Source organism: Rattus norvegicus, chromosome 5 (genome assembly GCF_021556685.1).
Source record: "Rattus norvegicus strain SHRSP/BbbUtx chromosome 5, alternate assembly SHRSP_T2T, whole genome shotgun sequence".
NCBI lineage: Eukaryota > Metazoa > Chordata > Mammalia > Rodentia > Muridae > Rattus > Rattus norvegicus.
In genome coordinates this window covers 128,685,032-128,703,925 of record NC_141538.1, presented here as the reverse complement: position 1 = coordinate 128,703,925, position 18,894 = coordinate 128,685,032, and the positions used below count along the sequence as shown (strand labels likewise).

Below are 18,894 nucleotides of genomic sequence, written 5' to 3'. Positions count from 1 at the left end.
TCTTTGCTGCCCCTCCCCCCTCCAATCCCATCCCCACTTATGAGAATGCATTCTATGAAGGCAGAGATTTTTGTCTGTTAGGTCACTGTTGCATTCCTAGTGCTTCAAGTAGTGCCTAACACATGGTTGGCCCTCAGAAACGTGAACAGGGCATAAAGGAAGGAACAATTGACACTTAAGTACAGTGGCATATTGCACTGGTGGGTTTCTCTTGCCAGACAGGGCCTGGTATAGTATAGAAAGATGAAGGGCTGGAGTCAACTTACTAAATAGTTTAAAATGCCATGATAGAGGGTTGGAGAGATGGCTCAGAGGTTAGGAGAATTCTGGCCGAGGAGTCAGGTTCAAATCCATGCCTCGATAGTGGTTCATAACTTCATAACTCCAGTGTCAAGGTAGCGGACACTCTGTTTTGGCCTCTGCAGGAGGTAAGCACATATGTAAAAACATAAGTGCAGCCCAAACACTCACACACATAAGGTAATTACTTTTTAAATTAAAACATTGTCACAATAGAACCTTTGATAGCTATTTGATATAATCTTGGGGGAGAGGGGTATGTTTTGAAACAGGGTTTCTCTGTGTGGCCCTGGCTGTCCTGGATTTCACTCAGTAGACCAGGCTGGCCTCAGATTTACAGAGATCCTCTTGCCTCTGCCTCCCAAGTGCTGGGATTAAAGTTGTGCACCACCACACCTGCTTTGTTAGAGGTTTTTAAGAAAAAGGGGAAGAGCTGTGCTTTAGAGGAAGAAACGTGCCTGTGGCACTTACTCCAGTGGCCATATTGCATGGCACTCCAGTGCTGAGAGGACCACAAAGCAAAGAGCCAAGATTTGTTTTGGCTTGAAGTTTTCAGGAGCAGCTGACTCCATTGTGTCTGGGCATGAGATAAGGAAAAACATCATGGTGGGGCAGTGTGAGAGATAAAAGCTGCTCACCTGTGTCAACCAGGCCTGTCATAGAGCCAAGAAGGGACCAGGAACACATTGTACCCTTCAGAGACACAGCCACAGTGAATGACTTCCTCTAGTCAGGCCCCACCTCCTAATACCCATTCAGCTTCAAACTCCTCCTTGAAAAAAATTGGTGAAGTCAGAGCCCTGGCAGCTCAGTCACCTCTCAGTAGTGCCACCAATTGGGAATCAAGCCTTTCCCGCGTGAGCTGGCAACCCTTCACATCTAAGCAGCAATAGGCCCCATGACTGGAAAGCCAGTGAGCAGGGCAGAGAACGTTAGGGTGGCGTCATCACGGTCCAAGTGACAGCTTAGTGTGGCAGAGACCAAAGCGAGTGCTTGAGGGTGGGTGCCAGGAGCATCTGACTGAGGGGACCTGGGGGCAGAGGAAGACATGTGTGGCAGGTGGTGGTGCTGTATTACTGACACGTTAGTTAAGGAGGTCTCGGAGGGAGTGCGCCCTCGGCAGCACAGGCAAAGCGGAGGGGTGTTCTTACAGGGGTGCACACTCTTCACTGGGATTGTGCTTGGGTATCCAGACGCTTTGGAGGGAGAGGAGGTTGTCGGGGATTCCGGATTAGTGGGGTGCATTGGAGCAAGGGGGAGTGCTTAGGGGCACTGCTCTATGCTCTGTTGGATGGAACAAATGGGGCGCCTGCCAGGCACTGCCAGCTGACTTGTTTTTCTAAAATATGAGGTGCAGTGCTGAGGAGGCGTGGGAAGGAAAGGCAAGGTGTCTTCCAAGCGCAGCTTTTGAACATAGAAGATGCTTTGGGGAATATAGTTATGGCTATGGGAGTATAATATAGTTATAGGTTTTGTTTTTGGTTTTTGGTTTGTTGTTGTTTTGTTTTGTTTTGTTTTGAGACAGGGATTTGCTATGTGGCCCCAGCAGGCTTGGAACTCACTGTGTAGTCTGGTTGGCTTACGTAGACATCTGCCTGTCTCTGCCTCCCAAGTGCTGGGATTATAGGCATGCGAAATTAAAAAAGATAAACTAACAAACAAAGGTTAACAGTTACTTAGAATTCTATTTCCTGACAGATGTTAAGGTAACTTTAAAAATTCTCTCGTGTTTTATTTAGCTGGTTGTTTGGTTGTGAAGGATGGTTTGTGTGTGGAAGGCTATTGCATGATGTCAGAGAAGCCTTCCTCCCTGCACAAACGTCTGCTGTGTGCTCCCCTCCATGTTTTCGGCACCCTGCTCCAGAGTGAATAGCGTTAACCTGGGGCGGGGTAATTTCTGCTAAACCTGACACCTGTTGGCAGCCAGGAGTTGTGTTGAAATGTGGGCTTAGCCTGTAAAATCCACCACTGGACACTGCCAGCTCCTTTTACACCCAACAATGCCCATTTGTTAGATATCAGCGGTGCAAAGCCTCAGCGCCATGGCCCAATTTGAACTGGCATTGTGAGAACTGCAGTTCTGTGTACACGGCAGCAGGAGTTATGTTACAGTAAGAGTTAGACGTATATTTTGTTCATCTTGTAAGTTCATCTCTTCTTGCTTCTTAGATAACTCTTATTACCTTCTCCATGAGTTCCTCCTCTCTTGACTTCTTTGAAACAACTCAGACAGTAGTTCTCCCAGAAACCAACTTCTGATGTGATGAGCTATTTCTTTGTTCTTTCCTTCTGCCCTCAGCTACTGCGTCATCACCCTGGCCCTTTATGGACAGAGGGTAGAGAAGGCCTTTGGCGGTTGCAGTGCAGTGGCCATTGGGTTGTAAGACATACTGTGAAGGCTTCTCTGCATTGGGCTTTAGTTATTTAGGCATGTGGCGCCTTCCCTGTCTCTTTTCCTCCTCTGCCTCCTCTTTCCCGTGTAGAGTCTCACTGTGTGCCCCCGTCTCAGTAGTCTAGAAGGCCTGGCTCCCATGCCAGGCTTTTTTTTTTTTTTTTTTTTCTTTTTTTTGGAGCTGGGGACCGAACCCAGGGCCTTGCACTTCTTAGGCAAGCGCTCTACCGCTGAGCTAAATCCCCAACCCCCAGGCTTTTTTTAAAAAAAGATTTTATTTATTTTATGTATGTGAGTACACTGTAGCTGTCCTCAGACACACCAGAAGAGGGCATCAGATCCCATTACAGATGGTTGTGAGCCACCATGTGGTTGCTGGGAATTGAACTCAGGACCTCTGGAAGAGCAGTCAGTGCTCTTAACCGCTGAGCCATCTCAAAATCAGGTTTCTTTATGTAACAAAACTCTGTCTGTCCTGGAACTCTTTGTAGACCAGGCTGACCTCACAAAGATCTGCCTGCTTCTGCCTCCCGAGTGCTGTGATTAAGGTGTGCACCACCACACTGGGCAAGGCGACTCTTTTGAAGAAAAAAATTTTCTCCTTAATTATGTATTTACGTACATATCTCTGAGGATGTGTACATATGGAGTACAGGAGCCTGAGGAGCCTAGAAGAGGACAGTGGATCTCCTGGAGCTGGAGTTCCAGTCAGCTCTGAGATCCTGACCTGGGTGCTGGGAACTGAAAGGGGCTCCTCTGTAAGAGCAGCGTGCGTGCGTGCGTACTCTCCTACTCTCCGTCCTCTCTCTGGCTCCCCTCCCCTGTTAGAGCAGTGTGTGTACTCTCCGTCCTCTCTCTGGCTCCCCTCCTCTGTGACCACTCGGATCCCAGGCTTGCCTGGCTTCTCTCACTGAGTCGCCCTGGCCTGCTGAACAGTGACAGAGGACCCATACAGTGTGGGCAGTCTTCCTGCCTCAGCCTTCTGAGTGGGGACTGCCATTCCAGCCCCTGGCCCATCTCTTTCTTCAGGTCCCATCATCTGAGCAGGTTATTGGCTGTTCTGTATTTGTGACACCCTCTGCAGGGCACTTGGAGACACAACAGTAAACAAGACTGAGGGGAGTCTGGCCCCCCTTGACGTTTCGTTCTTTGTACAAATTTAGATAGGAAACATACACAAGTGCACAGCGTGGTTTTAGATGAATGCAATAAATAACAAAATAGAGGGGTAGAAGATGACTTGGTTTGGGGGAAAGGGTGACTTTCATTTGAGCTAATCTCTTATAAGATGAGGAGGGTACTGACTGATGCCTAGAACACTGCTGGCAAATCTGATTTCTTAGTGAGTTTGCCCCTTTGTGCTGGGATGTCTTCAGACATTTCTTTGGGGTGGGAGTGTTAAGTCATCAGTGCACCCATCTCAGCCAGGGCTGTGCTACAGTGCCCTGTTTTATATTCAGTTGTCTCACATGTTTTATGGTACCTAGTACAGGCAGGTTGTTTGTGTTTGTTTTTAAGTCACATCTAACAGGGTACTGTTGTAAAATTATAAAAACAGCAGTCTTTTACCCCCACTAGATTCGGCACCACAGTGCCCCAAGATATTTGATAGATATCTTCACCTCAGTCAGCAAAGCCTCTCACCCGCTTTGCTCCATGCCATATGACACTGCCGATGGCCTCTCTCTGAGCCTGGCAACAATCTCTCTACCCATCCAGTTCCCAAGGCAGGCTGCCACCATGCCAGAAATATACATCCCAATTCCGTGGTGGCTTAGTGTCCTAGCTGCCACATACTCTCTTAAACTTAATCCGCCACAAGAAAGAACACACAACACAACAACCTCTGGTCCAATTGATACAATATAATTGCCCACCTAAACATACAAAAGCCCTGTACACATCCATCCCTTAGGAACATTCATAACAACCTGTAAAGGTACAGAGTGGAATCTTAACATCCAACTCCATGTTCTCTCAGCAGCTTCCTCTCCTGTCTCCTTCTGTTCCAGTCTCCTCCTCTTCCCTCAAACTTTTCTCCCGCCCATCCTTCCTTCTCGTCCAATGACAGGCCTTGTTCTATCTTGTACCTGCCTTCACCTGTATGACATCCTACAGGGTACAGTAGATAATTTATATTCAATAAAGTCTATGTTAAAAAAACCTTTTAGGCTGGGTCATGCTGGCACACATCTTTAATCCCAGCACTTGGGGGAGACAGGCAGGCAGATCTCTGTGAGTTCAAGACCAGACTAATCTACCTAGTGAGTTCCAGGATGGCCATGCATATTTGCATGTGTATGGCGAATGCCTATCTGTGGTATCCTGATCTGTCACTTTGTTATATTCCCTTGAGACAGGATCACTCACTGATCCTAAACTCAGAGCTAGGCTTGAGGCCAGCAAGCCCAGTGACCTTCTAGTCCCCACACCCCTCCCCCAATGCTGTGACACCCAGCCTTTTATGGGGGTCCTGGGATCTGAACACTTGTGCAGCACCTGAGCTGTTCCCCAGCCCCTCCCCTAGCTTCTCTCAGCTGACTGTGAGGAGTTCTCTCACTGTCCTAGACACAGATTGTGGTAGATCTCTAAGTTGTAGGAACCTTCCCCTTCCCCTTCTCTTACACTGCTTTAAAACTTGTGGTGGGGCCTGGTGAGATGGCTTAGTAGATTAAGGCACTGATCTCCAAGCCTGACAACACACTGGCATGGGTTTTCCCATGTGCATGTGAACACACACACACACACACACACACACACACACACACACACACACACAAAATGAATGAATGAATGAATGAATGAATGGGGAAAAAAAGCAAAAGCAAAAACACGCAGCTACTCATTTGGGTGTTACCTGTGGCTGCTTTTTTAGAATGCTTATACAGTATGACATAATTGTGACAGAGACCTGGTGACCCCCAAAGCCTAAAGTATTTAGTGTCTGTTTTATTAAAAAAAAATGTTGACTAACCCCATATTTAGGTAATTATGTATTTTTTTCTTGCGAAAGAAATTATCATGACTTTAATGGTTTGAAAGAATATACACATCAGCTAGACTTGTACTTGTAATCCTAGTTTGGGGCTAGCCTGGGCTACATAGTAGGGGCGCACTTTTCCAATGGTTAAGGAGCTGATGGCAGGCTAGCTCAGCTCTCTGCATAGGGTTATATAAAACTGCAGTCAAGTTCTCGGCCAGCGCTAGGCCCCATCTGGAGGTTTGATTGGGTTCGGCATCCAAGCTAGCACAGCTTGTTGGCACAGTATGTTTCCTGTGGCTGTGAGAATGACAGCTTTAGTGGCTTTAGTGGCCCCCAGCTCCTTGGAAAGTATGTCCCTCTCTGTGGAAGTTTGCATGTACCAGCTAGGTCTTCAGAGCCAACAGGAGAGCAAGTGTGAGTTTGCTAGCAAGACGGATGCTTACTTAACTTAAATCCCAGGGAATCCCTCCCAGCAGTGTTGCTCATTCCTTTGGCTGAAGCAACCAGGTCCTGCTCACACTGGCCCAAGGGATCGTTCAAAGGCAGGCGGGGATCATGAGGCCACCCAGAGTCAGTCAGCCACAGTAATAGTAACACAGTAACAGTAACACAGTAACAGTAGCACTAAGAGGTCAGTTGGTTTTCCTCTACTTCTGTTGGTGAATACTATTTCTGAGCAAATATGGAATCCTTGTTGAGGTTTACTCTAGAGTTGTCTCTGCATCATTGTTACTGCAAATAAAACACAGTTTTCAGATCAGGAGGCCCAGCTTCACTTCCTGACCATGGCTACATTGTGTTGCATGGTGAGGACACACCTACTGAATGCTACAGTGCTACTCAACATCAAGGTTACCCTACCTTGCCAGACCACCACAGAAGTGTTCCCCTCCACTGTCCTCATGCTGCTTCAACTGCGTCTCATGGAAGGAGTGGTCTCTGGGTGTCTGTGTTCTGATGTTCCCTCTTCTCTTTCTCCTTTTCTCCTGCACACGTCTGCTTTAGATAAGAAGGCTGACTGCACAATCACCATGGCTGACTCAGACTTGCTGGCTTTGATGACTGGTAAAATGAACCCTCAGTCGGTGAGTACAGTGGGCTCTGACCCTGACGGGACAAGACATTTGTAGGACCACACCATCCTGGGTATTAGAGGAGGCTGAGACAGCCCCTGCACTGAGCATGGAAGAAACAGATCTATAAGAGTTCCATGCAGCGATTAGGGAGATAACTTACCCTATAAAGCGTCTGCCGCCCAAGTGTGAGAACTTGCCTTTGGATTGCTAGTACTGGGCATGGCTATCCATGTCTGCAGTCTCAGCGCTGGGGAGACAGAGACACGTGAATCCCTTGGACTCACTGGCCAGCCAGCTTATGGAGCTGGTGAGCTCTAGCCTCAGGGAGAGAGAGGTCCTGTCTCACAAAATACAGTGGAGAGCAAACTGAGGAGACACCCTTGGCTGATCTCTCCCTCTCTCATCAAACACAGCCAATATGCCATTCCTGGCTGTGTCAGCCCACATGCAGAGAGAACAGGCATCAGGAAAGGCGCACCACGTAAGTTAGCAGGGCAGGGTAGAAGGCAAGCACTTTAGTGAGGAAGAGGTGGTGTTGAACACGTTCTTCTGTGCTCCCCTTCATGCCTGAGCTCTTCCTTTTCCTAAACCCTCTTTCCCTGACCGACTTCCCTTTCCAAGTCCCCTCCTTCAAGGACTGATTGACTCGTTGAGTACGGTCCCTCGTGTGGCCTAGCTTAGTGCCCCCATTAGATCCTGAGGGTCACAGAAGACAAGTGACATCTTACTGTTGAGCACAATACCTGATGGTTTTAGGTTGCTATAAAGAATTGTTAGATTTAAAGGTGTGTTTCACTAAACCGTACATGGGCCTCATATGGTTCTTCCTGGTCCCCAAGTTGTCAAGGAGTTCTTCCTGATAAACAGAGTGCACCAGACTAGATACACTGAGCCCTCCATCAGCAGAAAAGAAGCCCAAGGCTTTCCTCTCTGTTGTAACCTCATTTCTAATTGTTTAGATCTTGCTTCTGGTATTTCCAGATAATTCATGACTGGACAAAACTAAGCCTGGCTTCTTTTATTCCTTTTTAAGTGGGTTTTCTCGGTGTGCCTCAGTAACGCCATGGTGAGCAGCGTGCACTTTGATGGTTCAGCGCTACACCTGCCCTGGCACTGATATTACCAACCACAGTCCACTCCAGAGACCTGGATGGGACAGAGGCCACCAGCACAGGAGCTGGCTGCCATCCTCATCCCAGCTGCTGCGCCCATTCTGTGCACACCGCACAGCTTGGCAGAGGTTCACACTTTACACTGCACAGCTCTTAGAGGTTCACACTTCGCACATCCGCTGTCCTTGCTCTCCTATAGTTTGGCTGTGTACAAGTGTTTTTGGGGGGCATGGCATCAGCTTATTTTCCTTCGCACCCGTTAACACCCAGAAGAGCTGAAGATTAGAGTAGCAGACCTCTCTGCTAATGGCTAATGGCCTTTCCTTATGCTTACTAGAGGATTCAAGTGGGAATCAGTAAATGCAGTGGAAATTCTCATTTCAGTGTCTGGCTCTAGTTGAAACGAAGCAGGGATGTTGCCAGCAGAAACACAGAGACAAAGAACACCTAAGGGGCCAGATTAGCATGGTCCTCAGGCTTGGCTTCTCAGTGGATGACACACGTGCTTTCTCCATTATTTTCTCAGTAGCTTTTCTGTAGTACAGCTGGTTCGTAGTTTTAAATAACATATGTTAAGTATATTGTGTTCTGAGACACCTGACCTTTAAATTGTCAGACAGAAGGCTTTGTGCCTTATAAAAAGGAAATATTTAGTTTGTCCCTACTGAGGGACTAGGGGTATTAGTGACCCTCACCAGGGTGTGGAAAAACCCAGCAATGCTGCTTGCATCTAACTGTAAGGAACTTTTCTCATCCAGCTCTTCTTATTTGGGATACTGAGTTAAGCACTAAGGCTATCAGGAATCATGCTGTGTTCTTCATTCTGCTACCTTGGAGTCTCCGTGGGACTTTGCTACACAGTAAACTTAGTGAACACCATGTGATCTAATCCCCAGCCCTGTTGGATGGAACAGTTCACTCTGCCCTTCCGTGGCTGAGGCTTTTCACGAGCCAGAGTCACAGGAATCTCCTCAACGGACAGGGTGTCCTCGGCACGGAGCAGCCCTTCAGGGAGAGCTGAGCGACTGGAGCAAAGGCCTCAGTGCTGCTCCAGCCGTCTGTTGACTCCTGAGCTTTCTAAGTGGGGTTTGAGTGTGTGCTTTCCCCAGCAGCCCCTGTATCTGAGAGGTCTGCTGCTTTAGTCTTCGGTTCCTCTGGGTGAAATTGTCATTTTATATGTTAAGACCATATGTAATGTTTTAAAGAAAATTCATCTAGTGTCGATCTGTTTTGTCTAGTATTTGAACAAGGTACACTGCATTTGAGGTAGAGAGTTCCAAGTTTTAGGAGAAGATAGTTGAGGGTTCCGCTCCCTTCTGTTCATGTAAAGCATGGCTGTTGGGAATTCTTCCTTTCAAGATCTGGTTCTAAATCTATTCCAGAAAACTAAGGTCTGTATTCTGCAGAAAGTTATGGGTCTGGGTAGATGACCTCAGGCTTGGATGGTCGAAGCTCTGGCAAGGGCTGAACAAAATACACTAACGACTTTTTCTTTTTATCACCACAGGCCTTTTTTCAAGGTAAACTGAAAATTGCCGGTAACATGGGCCTGGCCATGAAACTGCAAAGCCTGCAGCTTCAGCCGGACAAAGCTAAGCTGTGAAGAGTCCCTTTGGCAACCTCAGGACATCAAGATGAGATGTGTGGATACGTAGAAATCCACGTCTCCCTGTCAGGACTTAGACTGACACTTCCTGAATAGCATGAGATAGATTTCTTGCTAGGTGGCTATGGCCAATTGTATTTCCCCCAAGCTGGGGGTGCAAAGGGCCTCCCAGGCTACACTGCTGCTTTGAGGACTTGCATTCTACTGTGCTTCATGAAGCTACTATGTTAATGATGGTTTGGGGTAAACTTGAGTTTCAGAATAAAGTTCAGAATAGTAAAATCTAAAGACTGTGTAAACAGAGCCCTTGTTTTGCTTAGAAGTACATTTAAGGATCGTCGTGTTGGACACTCGGTGTGACAGTTTCCCCTTAGAGGGACTGGAGAAGAAACAGATTTCCAGAGTTGACCAGGAATTAGTGCCTCACACTTAATTACCTGCATCAGTTTCTCACTAATAGTTCTTAAAATAAAATTCTGTACTGAGTGTTTAAAAAAAAACTTTAAAAATGTTCTTTTCATGCCATCAGAAACAGTTCTTTTCTTCCCAAATAAAATACAAGAATTATGGTCAGAGCTTAAGAGAGAATTTACAGCTGAACAGAGCTGTTTTTAAAATATTTTTAAAGTGGGCATCTTTTAAAAAAAATCAGCATCGGAGCTATGGGATGCCATTGCTAAAAATAATTGAATAAAGTTTCTTCCAGAGATACAGGCTTCAAATTATATTTTCATACTAGTAAGTTTATAAACTGGGTCTCACAAATTTCCTCTTTCATGCATTTGGTTGTCTGCATTTATCTTTCTTCCTGGTTTTTCTAACTCTAACGCTGTTTGTTATAATTTAGGTTTGGGATAAAAATATGCTTTTGGAAGATTTAAAAAGAAAATTAAAACAGCTCTTCCTGATTTCCTTGGCTTTTATTGTGTATGGGTTTTCTCCCCCAGTGTTCTCTAAGCTATGGAGCAAAGAAAACATTGGGTTCTTATAACCCAGATGTCGCTGGACATTATCTACCTGTCGCTTTCACACAATTGCTAGTTCTTGACTGGGGAGGCGGGACACGTAGTGGGAAGAACACCAAGGACTCCTCTCTTACGCAAGTAAATTACTGCTTGCCCGGGCCCTGTTTTCTGGGTTGTTAGAAGAGGTTTGAGTTGGTGGTCCCCCACTAGGTTAGAGAGTTGAGCAGTCCCTAGATCAGTTGTTTGTTTTTGGAGAGGGGATTTGAGACAAAGTCTTATGTAATCCTGGCTGGCCTGCACTCTTCACATAGCTAAGGCTGGTCTTGAACTTGTAGTAATCCTTCTGCCTCTGCCTCCTGAATGTTGGGGTCACAGTGCCCAGGTATATGCCCAGCTCTTCTTGTTCTTTCACCCAAAGGTCAGAGGTCAGAAGTCAGGTGCTTTGATTCCATCTAGGTGTTCAGGATCCTTGTTGGTGCTGTCAGGATTGTTCAGGCCCCCAGACCATTTAGCTTCCTGTGTTCTGTGATTGGCAGGGTATTTGGTCGACAGTGCCTGAGGGCAAATTAAACCAAGACAGGTTGACCTCAGGTCCCATAGGATGGATTCAGGGTGGCTTCTTAACTCTGAGAAGAAAGACCAAGGAGGAAGTGAAACTCCAGATTTCTCTGTAGTTTGGGTTTGTGGCATCCGTCTGCCCTCCCTGGTCCTAGATGACAGAAGATTCTAGAAGTAGGACCTAGGAATCCTATAAACGTAGAATGGCATAGGTGTTGAAATAAGTTCACACATGAATGTAATTTATGTGTACGACAGGAGATACTCAATGTAAGAATGCAGGGCCAGTGCACTCCCCTTGAGCACTGATGGTTGGAAGAGAAGAGGTTAGTGGGCCAGGGTTATACTTGTAAGTGCTGCAGTGTGACAGGCCGAGCCTCAGTGGTCTGCTGGGTCCAGATGTTGAGCCCCTTTGCTGTCCTCACCATCACCTGCTCCTGTGGCATCATGGCTGTAGGGTTCCGCCCAACGTCTGCAGCCACTTCATTTCTCTAGATCGATTTCCCAGTATTTGATGAGTGGTTGCAATGTAGAAGGCACTAGGGCCCAGTGCAAGCTCTGGAGGAGGTGGTGAGCTTCAGTACAGCCGGGGAGACAAAGAGAATCATTCCAGACCATGGAGTGCTGTACAGCAGATGGCCAGGGTGCCATGAGAACGGTCTTGCAGTTAGGGACACCTATGAAGAAGTCTTTTTAAAACTGAGGACAGAAGGCTAAGGAGGGTAGAACTAAGTGAGGAATGTTGAGTTAAAATGTGGCCTGTTCTAAAACTTGCAAGGGGGTCAACGTGCGTAGGCCACAGTGGGTCAGAAGGACAGACCCATGAGGAGAGCAGAAGGAACCCAGGAGCTTCATGTAGTAGGGCTGGTAATCCTGTAAGACTGTAAGGTGTGCCATTCTCGGTGTAGCCGCTGGGAGCTGAAGACAGGGCTCCCTGTTTGTTGCTCTGCCGCTGTCCACCTTGCCGCCATGACATAGGAAGAGGAAAAGCATGAAGTGTTCTTAACGCTTTTGGTCCTGTTTGTTCAAACAAAGCCACATGTGCTCACTCTTCTGCCCCACATATACTGAATTGGAACGATACAGAGATGTTAGCATGGCCCCTGCGCAGGGGTGACGGTCACATTTGTGAAGCGTTCCATGCTCTTAGCATCTATAAATCTATTTTGTACTTTTTGTACCCTGGGATACTTACAATCAAAACTTTACTAGCATGTTGAATAAATTTAGTCTCATTAGAACAGAAAACAAAAGTCGGGTGTCCCACCTAACTTCAAAACTCCACATGTACCTGCAGAGGGTAGTGGTGGGGTGTCTGTGGCCAGATTGTGACCCCCAGAACAGGGACCAAAAGCAGGGTGTCATGTTTTAGCTTCCACCGTCACAGCTGTGAGGTAACGTACTGAGCAAGGTGAGTGTCTGAAGGCAAAGGGGTGGTGTTCTCTACCAGGGTGTCTGTCAGCAATGGAGATGGGTATAGAAAAGTAGGCAGAGCTAGCTGGGAGAGCCTGGCCATCTGACACGGGAGAGCTGACTGCAGTGACTAGCTACTTGCAGGGTGGGCCCTCGCTGGCCCACAGCGAGACCTAACCGGAGTGTTTGAAACACATCTCTTGAACGTAAGTCTGGGGTGCCCAGGAAATTCCAGGTAGAAGTATTCAGGAAGGCATTCAGTTAACAAGCTTAGGGCAAAGTTATTTTGAGACAACATTTGGACTTCGTGCACATAGGGGTTGAAACCCTCCGTACACTTTGAAACTCAATTCCATCCTTTCAGGAAGTTGTCTCCATTTGCCGCACAGCATTCCTTCATGGGCATATGTTTCTGTCTCTCCCAGAGAGCTCATTAGGACAAAATCTTCCCATGCACCTAGCCCGAGCACCCCCTCCCCCAGGCTTGACTGTCATTGCTTATGTGAGTGGAAGGGGAGAAAGGAGAAGAGAAGCTTACCAACAATTTCAGCTGAAGGGCATGTCTGAGGATGGAAACCTAGTCACAGAATCGCAGTCTGTTAAATAGACCATCTGTGCCCTAACGATGAAAGAAAACATTAGGAATTCACATTAGGAATTCTTCCTTAGCCTGACTTGTCCTGATCTTTCTTTGAGAACATTCAGAATGTCTCATAAATCTTTCAGCTAAAAATGGGAGCCTGGAGTAAGTGTAAGAAAGGTCAATTCATGCTCCTGAAGGAAATGGAGTTGTTGATGGGTTCATCATGAGCTTTGCTGGTTTCTTCAGATGGGCTCACACAGATTCCTGCTATCTTCCTGGGTAAGCCGAGGAATGATGGGAAAGCCTGGGAAGGAGGAAGGGGGAGGCAGAGGCTTCTGGGGTCAGTACCTGACCAGGCCAGGTCTGCCCTGCAAGCCAAGTTAGGATAAGCATCCAAGCTGCACTGGCGTTTAGCGTCTTTCTTTACAAAGGGAACCAGGTCATTTAGACTGTAAATACCTTGAATGTTCTAGAACTCATCTCTGTCCCCAGTGTTAATTAGAAGTAAGCCTTAAGAAAAACTTCAAACGAGGTTTTAAGCAGTTGTGAGCCACCAGATGTGAGTGCTGGGACCTGAACTCAGGTCCTCTGCAAGAGTAGTGTGAACTCTTAACCACTGGACCATCTCTCCGGCCCCAATAACTATTTCTTGAAGTGATGAAGATTAGACAGTAATAATTGAAGTTTTGTTTGTTTATTTGAGACAGTCTCCTTACAGCCCAGGCTAGCTCTAACTCACTGTGTAGCTGAGGATGACCTCCAACTCCTGATCTCCTGCCTCCACAGACCACACAGCCCCACAGCTGGGATTATGAACAGGTGTGCACCACCCCGTCTAGCCTAAGATCCCTTTCGGGTTGTGAAGTACTTTATTCTCCCCCCAACCCCAGGACTCCAGGCTTTCTCTGTGTAACCTTGACTGTCCTGGAACTTGATTTGTTCCGCTGACCTCCTTGGATCCCCACACACGTGTGACACACACATAACTAACACATCTTGAAGTGATTGTGCCTGCCAGGTGTGAGGGTTAGTGGCTGTAGCTTAAAACGCCAAGTGCAAGTTAATCACGTGCTTCTGAGGTTATTTGAGAGAAGTTCTTTCATTACGAAGGAGTGATTGGTGTGAAATATTCTGAGAATTCACTGAGTTCAGTTACTTGTGTTTAGTATCGAGGGAAATTTACCTTTAATCAACCATCTATATTCTTATGTTTCCTCAAGAACCATCAATTTTTTAAAAGGTTTATTTTATGTGAGTACATTGTTCTCTCTTCAGACACACCGTAAGAGGGCATCGGATCCCCACTACAGATGGTTGTGAGCCACCATGTGGTTGCTGGGAATTGAATTCAGGACTTCTGGAAGCATAGTCAGTACTCTTAACTGCTGAGTCACCAGCCCAAGAACCATCAAATTTTTTAAAAATTATTTTTATTTTTAATTATGTTTATGTATGTGTCTGTGTATCTAATATGCAGGTGTCCCTAGAAGCCCCTAAAGTGTGTCAGATGCCCTGAAGCTGGAGTTACAGACAGTTTTGAGCTGCCTAACACGGGTGCTGAGAACTGAACCTTGGTCCTCTCTAGGAGTAGTAGGTGTTCTCAACCATTGACAGTTCTATCGAGCCCCACCATCCAATACCCTCCCTCTCCAGACTGGGTCTCTCTATGTAGTCCTGGCTGGCCTGGAACTTTGTAGGTAGGCCAGGCTGGCCTTAAACTCACAGGAATCCACCTGCCTCTGCCTCCTGAGTGCTGAGGTAAAAGGCGTGATTAAAGGCATGCATCATTACCAGCTAGCCACAAACCATTAAAATTTAATCGCCTCTAAGCAGTAACTAAATGAACAGACACAGAACCACTTAGTATGACATTCAAAGACTTAGATTTTGCCAAACGTTGGAGTTCTAGCTGCTCTATGCAATGGCTGCTTTCTGAAGACAACAAAGTCCATAAATACTATTAACCAGAGAAGAAATCAGGTTGTACCTCCGTGTAAATGACTCCATGGGTTGGACCCACACTGGTAAGAATTAGAGATTTGTACTAAACAGCTGAAGAGGGGCCTGAAAGATTTACAGGCCATCAGGAACTACAGCCAAGTCTGGCCAAATCTTAGTTTTTCTCAATAGAGAGTTAGAAAATCTCCTGGAAAGGTCTGATCTTAGATGTGTCTGGAGACTGCTGCAACGAGCAGCTCTTTAATTCTTGGTGAGAACAGAGAATCTTGGGCTAGATTTCTGGCCCTTGAGAAGTGTGGAGTCCGATTCCATTTGGCTGGATGTTTTATCTGGTATGGGATTTTAGCCAGACTTCTTGAAGAACTATTTTTTAAAAATCTAAAACTCACTGCCCAAAGTGGCAGTCATATAGTCAGCTCTTTTAAGTCTTTGCTGCCGGTATTCCTGTTACTGTCTTCAGCAGGATGTTGACACAGCAGATGCTTGTCCTGGGGATGCTGCATTTGTGGCCATAAACATTGCATACATTGGGGACAAGTGATTATACCGTGCTGTTTATTTAAATTGCAGGCAACAGGGATGGAGGTGTAGCCTGGTGGTAGAAAGCTTTCCTAGTGTGTGCGAGGCCCTGGGTTTGATCATACTACTGGGGGAAAAAGAATTAAATTGGGTTGGAGAGATGCCTCAGTGATTTAGATCATAGGCTGCTCTTACAGAGGAACTGAGTTTGACTCCCAGCCCCCAAATGAGTGGATCACAATTGTCTGAGATTCCAACCCTTGGGAGATCCGATTTTTTTTTTTTTTTTTTTTTTTGTTCCTTGGGCACCTTCATTCATGTGCACACACCCCCTCCACACACATATACAAGTAATTAAAATTTAATCTTTAAAGAAAATAAGATTGCGGGGCTGGAGAGATGGCTCAGTGGTTAAGGGCACCGACTGCTCTTCCCGAGGTCCTGAGTTCAAATCCCAGCAACCACATGGTGGCTCACAACCATCTGTAATGAGATCTGATGCCCTCTTCTGGTGTGTCTGAAGACAGCTACAGTGTACTCATATATATAATAAATAAATAAAATATTTTAAAAAAAAAGAAAATAAGATTGCATAAGTTACAGGCAAACAGAAGTACTAGTTTTATAATCAACTACCCACTATTGACCTTTTGTTCACCTGCAAGTTATTTTATAATTCACTTTTTAGAGTATGGTGTCTTCTGTAGTGTGAAAGACACAGGGTGTCCAATACTATACACTTTGTCGAGGTCAAAATAAATGGACATAAAGACACCACATGAATAGTTAGTTGGCTTAGGCAGTTCAAAGAAGCCTTAGGTGTGACAAGATGATATCCAAGGGTAGGGTGTGACGACAGCTCACACGTGTGAGCAAACAAGATCAGAGAGGGTGCAGGTACAGAATGAGAAATTGTTGAAAATCAGTTGAGGACTAGTGAGGTAGCTCAGTGGTTATGAGCACTTGTTGCTCTTCCAGAGGACCCCGGTTCAATTCCCAGTACCCACACGGTAGTTCAAAACCATCCATAACTCCAGTTGCAGGGGGATCTGACACTCTGGGCACCAGGTGCATACATTGTACACAGACATACAGGAAAGCCAAAAACTCATAGATTAATAAATCTTTAAAAAAAAAATAAGAACCAGTTGAACTTCTTGGCAATAAAAACTGATAGTGAACAGAATAGAGGCAGGGACCACAGACATATCCTAACCCTGAGGATGTTGTGAGATAGACCTAAGTAATGGCTGAGGGATCATCTGAACAGAGACCATGACCTTTCACTGGTGGCCATTTTTTAGGACTTCTTTTCAGTTATTTCTTCTATGAGCCAGAAAGAAGACTTGTTCCTCTTGTTTACATTTTATACTTGGACTTGGCCATAACTTTGGAAGAAGTGAACTCTTCCAAAGCTTTCAAGTTTTCAGTGCGCGAGCAGCCTGAGGTGGACCAACTGACTGGCCCTGCTTTCAGACCACCGAATGGCTGTTGCACAAGAGAATCTCGCTGGGTCGGAACCTGAAGACCCAGGTTTCAGTTCTGCCTCCAGCTGTGGTTTTCCCATCATTCTCTGCTTCCTTGATGAGTTTTGTCTTTGTGTGTGTTCATGTGCACATGTGTGCACATGTCTTTGGAGACCAGAGGTCCTCACTAGGTGTCTTCCTCAGTTGCTCTCCAGTAGGCTCCTGGGGTTGGCCTGGCTGTACAATACTAGGGTGCTTTGCAGACAGGTCCTAGGCTTGCACAGCAAACATTTCACCAACTACTCTGTGTTTCTACCCTTTTACCTTATTTTTTGCAAACCTAGAATTCACCAATTAAGCTAGACTAGATGCCATTCAGCCCCCGAGATCTCGTCTCTACCCAACACCTCCAATTTCTGACACTATAGGTGCATGCCATAACGTTGTGTTTTTTAGATATGGGTGCTGGGAATTGAACTCAGGGATTCCTGCAAGCACTTTGCCGACTGAGCCATCTCCCCAGCCCCAAATCTTGGCCTCTGTCCAAAGCCTTTAGTCAGCAGGTCTAAAAGCGCACGTACTTGAGAAGTAATAGGCAAGCAGATCAAAAGTTCAAGGCCCGCGCAACTTGAGATCCTGTCTCAAAATAAAAAAAATAAAAATAAAAACTGAAGAGGGCTGAGGATCGGGCTTAGCAGGAGATCGTTCACCTCGCGTGCACAATGACCCCGGTACTATGATAACACACCAGCAGCAACAGCATAGCCTTCAGAGAGACCCCGTAGCCCCAAGCAGCTCTCTGATCAAGCTCCTGTTGGCAGCCCAGCATTCAGGACTCTGCTACTGGATAAGGGAAGGTCTTGAGTCCTGAGCTCAAGGTAGGAGAAATCCTTTTCTTCTCTGACCATAAAGAATAATAAATACCGTGCCTTTCCCTTTCTCTCCTTCTCAACATCAACTCCCCACCCTGACTCTGGCAAGCCTTCTTGTCCTTCAGCCTTAGCTCCATGTCATGCAGGTGCTGTGTCCTTCAACCCCCCCCCCCCCAAGCTGCTTCCTTCTCTTTTTAATTTGGCACTGGGCCTGGTAGTGCAGGAGTTTCTTATCTCTCAACACTTGTCTTCTTAAAGAAAGATCTTAGTGTACATGCGTGCTACTGGTGTGTTACTACAGGCTTGGGGTGCTAGAGTGTGAGTGTAGGGAGTCAGGACAACCTCCGGTGTGAGCCCTCACCTTGTATTTGATTGAGACAGCTTTGGAGGATTCTGTCCACTTCCCATCTCCCTGTTGGAGTGCTCTGGGGTCACAGAAGCATGAGCTACAGTGTGTGGCCTTTACCTGGGTTCTGGGGATCTGAACTCAGGTCACCAGGCTTGGGCAGCCCATGTTTTGCCAGATGAGCCATCCCTCCACCCCCCTACCCTACCACTTTTTGAGACAGAATTTCACTGACTTTTGGTTCATGGGTAATCCAGCCAATAGAATCCAGTTCTTTTAGCTCCACTTGAATCTAGGCTCAGTTGCCTCCAATGTGCTCTCTTCCTGCCCAAACTACCTAAATGCTAGGATTACAGGCGTTCTCCTTGATACTAGTCTTTATTTCTATTGGCTGTCTCTTGGAGTTCAGTCAGGTCTGGATAGCAGTCTTGTAAAAACAGCTGTCTTTTTTTTTTTTTTTTTTTTTTTGTACTTACTGTGAGACCAGAGCTGGATTTTTCTGTTTAAGACAGACAGTTTTTAGTGTGTAGCCATTATTTTTCCTTTGGGCCCAAGTCTTCATCCAAACCCTGCCATTGACCCCATGCACTATGGTGATCTTAGACTGAACAGATGCTGACACTGAGAAGCAGCACAGGTAGTCACCAGGGTACTCATCCCTTCTGAAAGCCAGGGGGCTCGCTTCTGTGGCAGGATAGCCTCCGTCTCCTACTGAGACACTCGCAATCCCTCCGGGCTCTGTAC

At 46.4% G+C, this 18,894-nt stretch overlaps 1 protein-coding gene and 1 non-coding gene across 2 annotated transcripts in view; both read left to right on the top strand.

The window, feature by feature from the left end:
* The window catches only part of Scp2 (sterol carrier protein 2), a 74,101-nt gene extending 63,726 nt beyond the window's left edge, over positions 1–10,375 (top strand). The window contains 2 exon segments of the mRNA NM_138508.5: positions 6,681–6,760; positions 9,371–10,375. Of these exon segments, the coding sequence (NP_612517.3) occupies positions 6,681–6,760; positions 9,371–9,466 (176 nt within the window). The 3' untranslated portion in view covers positions 9,467–10,375.
* A 1,658-nt stretch (positions 10,376–12,033) lies between these two features.
* On the top strand, positions 12,034–12,140 carry LOC120103223 (U6 spliceosomal RNA). The gene has a single exon (XR_015621493.1). It is a non-coding gene; the product is annotated as a U6 spliceosomal RNA (small nuclear RNA).
* The last annotated feature ends 6,754 nt before the right edge of the window (positions 12,141–18,894 follow it).